Source organism: Impatiens glandulifera, chromosome 2, assembly GCF_907164915.1.
Source record: "Impatiens glandulifera chromosome 2, dImpGla2.1, whole genome shotgun sequence".
Taxonomy (NCBI): Eukaryota; Viridiplantae; Streptophyta; class Magnoliopsida; order Ericales; family Balsaminaceae; genus Impatiens; species Impatiens glandulifera.
Window position 1 is genome coordinate 50,756,877 of NC_061863.1, and position 10,071 is coordinate 50,766,947.

A 10,071-nucleotide genomic window follows, 5' to 3' on the forward strand; every position below is an offset into this window, starting at 1 on the left:
ATAAGTTGAAGAGAATTAATAGGGAAGCGACCTCCTTATGTTAAACTGTCTTGTCATGTTCTCAAAATTGTGTTGTCATGTTCCCACATTGTTGTTTTGAGAACATTAGAAGGGGAAGTTGCTCCCCTATATTTCTCTAGGTTGAATCAAATCATAAGTTTAATATTTTTTCCGTATTATATTAAATAAACAAAAAAAAATTATGATAATTTTGTATTAATGTAACCCAAAATACATTATTGGTACTAGGATGGATATATACTTTATTTATTTTTTTATCTACATTTTAAACCTTATCAAACAACACGAAACGTCAGTCACTAACGGAATGTTGTGCCTAGATGCGCATTCGCGTTTTGGTTCAAAACGACAACGTTTTCATCCTGACTTGTCTTCTTCCTCATGATGAACTAGATAAACATCGACCAAAACTTTTGATTTTTCAAAAATAGAACTCGAATACTCAACCAAACAGAGTGATTCAAATGCTGAAATAATCACCATAACATGGTGATCATTTCTCCTAGCTGCGATCATAGGCACAATCATGACCTGATTGGATAAGAACGATCAAATAAAGACAAAAGTCATTAATGACATTTTGTTTGGAATTCGATCCACTTGATCATTCAACCAACTTTAGTTGACTACAAACAACCCTCATTAGCCAAGACGAAGGCAATGATCAAAATCCTAAGCCTTTAATCTAACTTCCATAGATCCACCATTAATTTTTTTTTAAGTTTTTGAAAATTTTGTGTAAGTCTCTAAGACTCGTTTATGGACCATTACAAAGATTCATAAAGAGTTCAAGAGTGTTTTCCAACTCACTATAAGTTTTAATTCACATTGTAATTCAAGTTACAGATTCAAATTGAAATTTTTACATTTTAGTTCTATCCATTTTTAATATTGCTTGACTATCCGTTTTCTTGATTTGAATTCGATCTTAAGATTATTTCAAAGCTTTCTGCTGAAATCAATTTGAACGAATCAAGCTTAATCGAAAACACTCAAACTCAATTTTAAAAATTTTAAAAATCAGATTTTTGTTCTCTAACGGTTTAAAAAGGGCTTCCTATCATCTTTTAAAAGATATTATGAGTAATTTTGGATTAACTCCAACTGGTTTAAGGTATGTTTACACAAAAATCAAACTTTTCAAAAAATTGGAAAATTTAGTTCTTGAATTGGTTAAAACTGACCACCATTGTTAATTATTTGGTATTATTTGGTTCTAATATGTATAAAGAAGTTATTGGTAAAGTCCTATCATTAAATTAGAATCTTAAAATCGAAAATTAAATTTTTAACCAAAAACTGCTCATACTAATTTGATCCTCTCCTAGTTAATTGATGCCTCTAGATGATGATAATCATGTTCTACATGTGGAGAGAAAGCTCCCCATGTCCTTGGATCGACGAATAGAAGTCCCCGTTGAATTCTAAAAACCTGCACATACCCTGATGCTGGAGATTGAAGATGACCACCTATTTTTGCCTTGACGTTGGGTTTTTACCGAGAAAACCAATCACTCTCCGCGTCCGACCGAGAATTTATGCATGTGACCGAAGTATTTTCCTTGGCTTGATTTTTGACCGAGAAAACCAAATAGCACCTAGCGAGCGATCGATGATTTCAGCCTAGTTTGGTTTTCGACCGAAAAAATCAACCAAGCACGGTTTTTGACCAAGGAGCAGCACGCGCGATCGAGAAATCAACCTTTGCGTTGACCGGGCGCCTAAATCCATTGACCCCAGACTGGATCCAGACCAAACACCCGAATCCGACCCAATTCGCGACGCGAACACCTGCCTAAGTACATTTTTATAAAAAAATATTTTAATAAAGGTCTGTTTGAATTTATTTTTAAATTCTAACACCTTAAATTGATATTTTTCAGATACCTTCCTCAATAGTTCTCGACATCAATCGCAGGTACTCATTAAAATATTATTATATAATTTAAAGGTAAGAAAACCAATAAATGTCTAGAATTTTAAAAATAATTGGTTAAATAAAATGTAATAAAACAAAATTTTAAATAAATAAAATTTTAAATAAATTTAAAATAAAGACTTCTTTTAATCAAATCAAATTTTGATTATTTTAAATTTAAAAATTATTTAAATTTGATTATAAAAAATAATTACTATTCTAAGTCATTTTGAAATAACAAAAATACTTTTTTTTAATAAATATTTTAAATAAAATTTAAGTAACCCTTAAAAAAGTTTTCCGGACAAAAAATTTTCATGCCTTACAAACATTATTTATCAAAATTGTCACAAAGTTTGATTATGTTTATAAATACGATTAAGTCGCGATTGCGCAATAAATTGTTACAATAATTCTAGCGAGTTACAATAATTCTAGCGAATAAGCTGAATAATCTAGAAAAATAAGATGGATAAATTAGAACAATGAAACATATTAATTATACATCCAATTCCAATCTATATATATATAATGATGCTTAATTTTTAAAGTGTCCGGATTGCCGGGTCGAGAGCTGTGATTAATTTGGATACTTGGGTCGGATTGTGGGTTGACCCGTTTTTAAATTTAAAACGGTTAAAAGTAAAATTAAAAATGCTAGAGGTATGTTTCGAATTTGCAACCTAACAAAAACAAGTACAACTTTTTAACCAACTAGGCTACAAAGACTTTATATTTTAAATTCAACACCAAATTTGATAAACGCGGGACGTTTTAATATTAATATAAGTTCAACTTTTTAACTAACTAATCTATCTATATATATAATGATGCTTAATTTTTAAAGTGTCCGGATTGCCGGGTCGAGAGCTGTGATTAATTTGGATACTTGGGTCGGATTGTGGGTTGACCCGTTTTTAAATTTAAAACGGTTAAAAATAAAATTAAAAATGCTAGAGGTATGTTTCGAACTTGCAACCTAACAAAATCTATATATATATATAATGATGCTTAATTTTTAAAGTGTCCGGATTGCCGGGTCGAGAGCTGTGATTAATTTGGATACTTGGGTCGGATTGTGGGTTGACCCGTTTTTAAATTTAAAATGGTTAAAAATAAAATTAAAAATGCTAGAGGTATGTTTCGAACTTGCAACCTAACAAAATAAGTACAACTCTTTAACCAACTAGGCTACAAAGACTTTATATTTTAAATTCAACACCAAATTTGATAAACGCGGGACGTTTTAATATTAATATAAGTTCAACTTTTTAACTAACTAATCTATATATATATATAATGATGCTTAATTTTTAAAGTGTCCGGATTGCCGGATCGAGAGCTGTGGTTAATTTGGATACTTGGGTCGGATTGTGGGTTGACCCGTTTTAAAATTTAAAACGGTTAAAAATAAAATTAAAAATGCTAGAGGTATGTTTTGAACTTGCAACCTAACAAAACAAATACAACTCTTTAACCAACTAGGCTACAAAGACTTTATATTTTAAATTCAACACCAAATTTGATAAACGCGGGACGTTTTAATATTAATATAAGTTCAACTTTTTAATTAACTAATATATAATGATTGTGGGTTGACTCACCCATAAACTTAAAATGGTTAAAAATAAAATAAAAAATGTTATTCGTAATTTTTTTTCACGATTTTTATATTATTACTCGTGCAAATGCACGGGTTAAATGCTAGTTGAATTAGTAATTCGAATAAGATAAATACAATTAATATTTAGCCAATAAGCAGAATAAAACTAGTTCATAATATAATCAATACTAACTTCAAATAGACACCATGCATTCTTAAACAATCTTTCATATTCAATACCACTCAAATGATACATACACTTTTTTCTAATTTTTATCCAGCTTATTCTCTAAGCAATTATGTGTGTTTGATTTAAGTTATATACGCTATTTATTTGCTAAAACTATTGTAGCATTATATTAGGCAATGGCCACTTATTAGCGATTATAAGTCGAATAAACTAGTTTTTAATCACTCCAGCTTATCTATCTTATTTTCTCTAGATTAACTCCATTATTCATCAATGCTCAAGTAAGTTTAACTTTATTTATTTCTCCTAGCTTATTCGCTAAAACTGTTATAGCAATTTATTATGCAATTGATATGAACTGAATCAAACTATCCTCCCTCCATATATCAACAATCTTGCATTTCTCAAAAATCAACTTTTGACCAACACATATTCAATTTTATGATCTTTTGTGATTACAGTTTAGCGTGTAGAATCAATTTATAGAGACCAAATACATATATACCAATTACAATTCCTTTCAAGTTAACTGTTTTTAATTAAAAGTTAAGTCAATCAAATAGTTCTAAGTTTTGTAAAAATACTTCAAGTTTTAATTCTCATTAAAAACGTCTTAAGTAAATCAAATATACCGTTTTAGCTTCTTAAATTAAAAAGTAAAATATGACACTCAAGTAATATTCTATCACAAACACAAGTAATTAGATGGAAATCAACACCAATTTGGGAAGAAATATCATGATTAAGACTTAGCTAGTTAATTATTTAAATAGTTTTTTTTTGTTATTTAAAAAATTATTTTTAATAGTGATTTTAAGGAAATGAGTTTTTTTAAGACTTAAAATGTATTAATATATAATAATAAAATAATTTTTTATTTTTTAAAATAAATAATATTTTAGTTAATAAATTGAATTATGTGATATATAAGAATAGATTGAATGAATCCTCAATTTAAAATTTAACCTATTAAATTAAATGTAATTAAGTATTAAAGGTTTTCAAATAAACAATTTAAATGAGAAGGAAATAAACTTACAAAAAATTAGTTCATTCATTCTGACAATCGATCGATCTAGTTAAAAAATTTGTGAATCTAATTTCTGAAATGAAAATAAAAGTATAATATTTATAAGTTAATTATTTATTTTCTTATAAATATTTTATATATTTTTAATTTATAAATTTTATTGATACACTAAAATTTTGAAAATCTTATACCTTTAGTTTGTCCAATAATTTCGATATCGGTACCATACCTTATCCCTTTTTAAGTTTACCGTAAAAATCAATATTTTGTGGTACAATATTTTCGATATACCGATAATATCGATAATTTTCCACACCTAATTGTTAAATTTTCTAAACTTAACCAGTTAAAATAACAAATTTACATAAGATTGTTAATTATTTAGAAATTTATAAAATTAAAATTTTATTTAAAACAAATATAATTATATATAATGAATATAAGAAAAAATAATAAACAAATCCCTTAAAAACAAGTCATAATAACAAAATTAATTTTATTTATTTATTTATTTGAATGAGATCAATTTTTTAATTATTAATATAATTTTTTTTTTTATAAAATCGTAATAGTTTACCCAAATTAAATTCAGTATTCTAATTTAAAATCATAAATTAGCAAGTAAGATTTTAAAGGTGAAATCGAAATTTTAATTAACTTTACATATCACACTATTACAAAAATACGAGTTCATTATTTAAGGATTATGCTATTGGTGCATGATTAAAATTTTCAAATTTGTAAGCAAAATTTTAATATGTGATTAATTAATTTTTATAAATATCAACATATATTCTATAATATTAGTTTATTAGTTTAATTAATCAAAAAGTTCTTTGAGAATTTAGACATTGAATCTTGAATTGTGTCTATCGAAACTTTATTATTCCTTAGTTTTAAGGTTCAAAATGAGTTGAAATTGTTCCTTTGTAAATTTCTCCAAAGTTTTTATGTTTATACAGGGAGGTGTGACAGAAGTATTGAGGATATAAGAGAAGACTCTATGAAGACTTTTATTAATATATATATAGATTAATTTTAAGAATATGCTTATAATATTTAACCTTTATTTAGTAGTATCATAAAGATATTACAACCATATTATTTAAATTTACTGTATGTGTTTGGTATGGGGTAATAAAAGATATAACACTATTGTTATATATATATATATATATATATATATATATATCTATATATATAATGATACTTAATTTTCAAAATGTTTGGATTGTCGGGTCGAGTGTTGTGACTAATTTGAATATATATGTGAGAGTAAATTAAAAATGCTATCACATTTTTACCGTAATTTTTTTCTAATTTTTATATCATTACTCATGCAAATGCACATGCTATATTCTAATATATATTAATTTATCTTGAATTTTTAGTATAGTCGCAAAAAGATATGGATATCCCTTGTCTTTCTAAGGTACTGGGTTTGAGCTCGCCTAATTAAATTAGTTGAATGTGTTTAATTCATCGAAATTATTTGCATCCTGAAAGAATTGCAGAAGGCAATGTTGTAATTACACAATTCTAGATTGAGGCGACTTATATGACATGTAACATATTTGAGTTCTCATCCTGATTGGTGAATTATATAATTGGATAGAAATTGTCGAACATTTAATGACTGTAGTCGTTCGATGCGTATGTTCATAATGTTATTATTACGACGCTTGTAAAATTTGTTCTAAAAAATTGATAGAGTCGGTCAGGGAGTTAAATTTATTTTTAGGACCTACGAGTTCGTTAACTTATTGGGCAACGTGTTTGTATTTTGTTTTTATATTTTATGATTTTTTTTATGTCATATTTTATTTTTTTTGCTTCAAGTTATAAAAAAAACAAAAAATATTTGTATGAATAATATTTATAATTATAATTCAAAAATAATCTCATCCATACAAGCAACAACTTTGTTTTAAATTTTATTAGAATAGGATTGTAAAATATTATTTTTATAAAATGAAAAGTGAAAATTAAAGTTTTGTTTGGATAAAAAAATATTATTAGAAAATGTTGATTGGGGTGATTTTGAGAAGTTTGTTTTTTATTAATATATAACGATGAAAACAAAATTATTATTTAAAACAAGTATTATTTTAGTTAATTATTTAAATAATATGATCGATGAGGAGTGAATAAAATAATATTTTACTATGATTGAATTATAAAAAGGTTATAGAACCAATTACTCAAACAAGTCCTAATTTTAAAAGTGATCTATTTATTGTCCATTACCAAAATATGTTGTTATATATAATAGAGACTAAGGTGTGTTGATAATTATATTATTAATCAATTAACAAAAAATGGTGGTTCCTAGTAGTTGGAGTTGGGAATTCATAGGAATTCTATTTTGGTTAATATTCTCAATTCTCTTTTGTGACACATTTTGTTTATCACCAATGATGAAAAAATCAGATATGGCTCATCGCAACTACACATCAATATCGGATTTTCGTGTTCTTAATCGAAGAGAGCTCCGTGAATGCACTATTCCGAACTCACATATTGAAATCAATGTCAGTCCGAATACGAAACTTGGGGACGACCAAATCATTTCGGTCACCGTAACTGGTGTCATGTTTCCCGACGACGATGATTGGATTGGCATGATCTCCCCTACTAGTTCTGAGTAAGTCAATTTTATTTATTATATAACTAAGTTTCACAAATTCAAATAAATGCCTAACTATTATTAGGACTTGTTTGGTTTCGCAGAATTTCGACTTGTTTTAGTAACAAGTTAAAATATGCCCAAACGGGTGACCTCAGTAGCCTCCCTCTTCTATGTCATTATCCTATTAAGGTAATTATTAATTGAATTTGCTTTTTTCATATATATGAATTATTTTATAAACTATATGAAATGAAAAAAATTATATGCATATTGTAGGCTAAATTCCTTAATAAAGATCCAGACTACTTGCATTGTAAAAAGAAAGGATGCAGACACCACATAGGAAGTAAATGCTTGGTAAGAACATGTGAAGGGACGGTGCAATTTCACGTCATAAACATAAGAACCGACATCGAATTCGTCTTCTTTGGCTCGGGCTTCTCCACGCCATGCGTACTCCATCGATCGGCTCCGTTGAGCTTTGCCAATCCAAACAAGCCCTTATACCCACATTTATCCAGCCCTGATTCATCCGCTACTAATGTCAGTAAATTTAAAGTTTATATATTTTCTACACTTTAATTACTTGGAAAATTATATTAATTATTATACTATATAGATGAGATTAACATGGGTGAGTGGAGATAATAAACCTCAGCAAGTTCTGTATGGAAAAAACAACTTAAAAGTCATTTCACAAGTTACCACATTTACACAAAACGATATGTGCAGTAAGTTTTTACATTTACCTATGTCATGGCTTGCCGGGTTTTATTCCTTGTGTCGGGGGTCGGGTCTGACATATAATGAAAATTTTCTAAAATTAGGTTCGGAGAGATTGCCAAGCCCGGCTAAAGATTTTGGGTGGCATGATCCGGGTTTCATCCATACTGCGGTTATGAACGAGTTAACTCCGTCGACTCACTTCCGGTACAAATTCGGCGATGATTCGGTTGGGTGGAGTGAAACACTTAAATTCAAGACACCGCCGGCGGGAGGATCATCGGAGTTGAAATTTCTTGCATATGGAGACATGGGTAAGACTCCTTTGGATGAATCGGTGGAGCATTATATTCAACCAGGGGCGGTTTCTGTGGTGAAAGCAATGGTGGAATTAGAATCGGAAAATGTGGATTCAATATTTCATATTGGTGATTTAAGCTATGCTACTGGGTTTCTTGTTGAATGGGATTTCTTTCTTAGCCAGATCACTCCTTTGGCTTCTAAACGATCTTACATGACTGCAATCGGTAATCATGAAAGAGATTACTCCCATTCCGGTTCTGTATACGAAACTGCCGACTCCGGCGGTGAATGCGGCGTTGTTTATGAAACTTATTTCCCAATGCCAACTTTGGCCAAGGATAAACCTTGGTATTCAATTGAACAAGGCCCTGTTCATTTCACTGTCATCTCCACCGAGCATAACTGGTCCCCGGCTTCAGAGCAGGTCAATTTCATTGTTTCCATTTCTTCATTTAGTAGTGCCAAGGTCGAGTTCTGGTTCACGGGTTTAGGTTAACGAGCTAACTCGAACCTCGTCCCGATAATTAATTTTTGGTCAACCCGATTTTGACACGTTTATTAATTCGGTTGATCTTATCTACCCGAATTCAAAAATACATTACCTTGATTTCTTTCGTGTTCAGTTTGTGTTTATGTTTCGGGTCAGAAATTGCCTGCCAATCTTCATTCATTGTAAAAACGTTTTTCTCTTATGAATTATTACAGTATAACTGGATGAAAAACGATATGGCGGCCGTTAATAGGTCCAAAACCCCTTGGTTGATTTTCACAGGGTAATTACTAATTCCTTTTATCTTACATTTAAATTAAGTTATATTGAAATTGTGAACTAATGAATTTTTTTTTTTTTTTAAATAATTACAGACATAGACCCATGTATTCTTCTAGAATTGGAATCTTGGGTACAACAAGTGTAGATGACAGTTTTTTGGAGGCGGTCGAGCCTCTCCTATTGAATGCCAAGGTCTATAAATATTTACCGGCTCAAATATATACGTCGCTAAATGCACTTGTTATCGCCGGCAATACATCTAGCGGCGCATATATGTGCCGGAAATGATTTTTCTAAACGTGGGTAAAAGCCAAATTTATAACAATGATCTTAATTGAATTATGAAAATGACGTACGTAGGTTGATTTGGCGTTGTGGGGTCACGTGCATAACTACGAGAGAACGTGTGCGGTTTATGAGAAATCATGCAAAGCCATGCCGAAGAAAGATGGACAAGGCGTGGACGTTTATGATGGCTCCACATACACTGCCCCTGTTCATGCTGTTATCGGAATGGCAGGCTTCAATCTCGACCATTCCATTGATATTGTAAGTTCTGTTTCTCCCCCGACAAGTTCTTTTTTTTTATTGTGTTTAATTTGTCATTTGTGTAGGCTGAGGATTGGAGTTTGATAAGAAAATCAAATTATGGTTACACAAGAGTGCATGCTACAAAAACCGATTTAACCCTAGAGGTTTGGCTGACTTCTTTGCTATTTAAAATTATTTTAAAATTGCGAGCATTTAGAGTTTATATGTTTTCTCTTGTGGTATTTTGCAGTTTATGAATGCAATCTCGCGAAAGGAGGAAGATAAATTTCGGATGACCAAAATACGCAACTAAGTTATTGGCATACAAATACATGTATTTGATTTATTTGA

The 10,071-nt window shown here is 29.6% G+C and overlaps 1 protein-coding gene across 1 annotated transcript; it reads left to right on the plus strand.

The window, feature by feature from the left end:
- The first annotated feature begins 7,194 nt into the window (after nt 1–7,194).
- On the plus strand, nt 7,195–10,033 carry LOC124924857 (nucleotide pyrophosphatase/phosphodiesterase-like). Its single transcript, XM_047464846.1, has 10 exons — nt 7,195–7,406; nt 7,493–7,580; nt 7,668–7,934; nt 8,011–8,122; nt 8,219–8,841; nt 9,123–9,190; nt 9,282–9,381; nt 9,550–9,738; nt 9,804–9,884; nt 9,971–10,033. The coding sequence occupies exons 1-10, from the start codon at nt 7,195–7,197 to the stop codon at nt 10,031–10,033; spliced, it is 1,803 nt and encodes a 600-aa protein (XP_047320802.1).
- Nucleotides 10,034–10,071: the final 38 nt, after the last annotated feature.

What these genes read in the sequence shown, in the direction of transcription:
- LOC124924857 (XM_047464846.1), top strand. Translation starts at nt 7,195, where the DNA reads ATGGCTCATCGCAACTACACATCAATATCGGATTTTCGTGTTCTTAAT. An exon ending in CTGATTCATCCGCTACTAAT is followed by an intron (nt 7,935 to 8,010) that starts GTCAGTAAATTT and finishes TATACTATATAG; the next exon opens with ATGAGATTAACATGGGTGAG. An exon ending in GGTCCCCGGCTTCAGAGCAG is followed by an intron (nt 8,842 to 9,122) that starts GTCAATTTCATT and finishes GAATTATTACAG; the next exon opens with TATAACTGGATGAAAAACGA.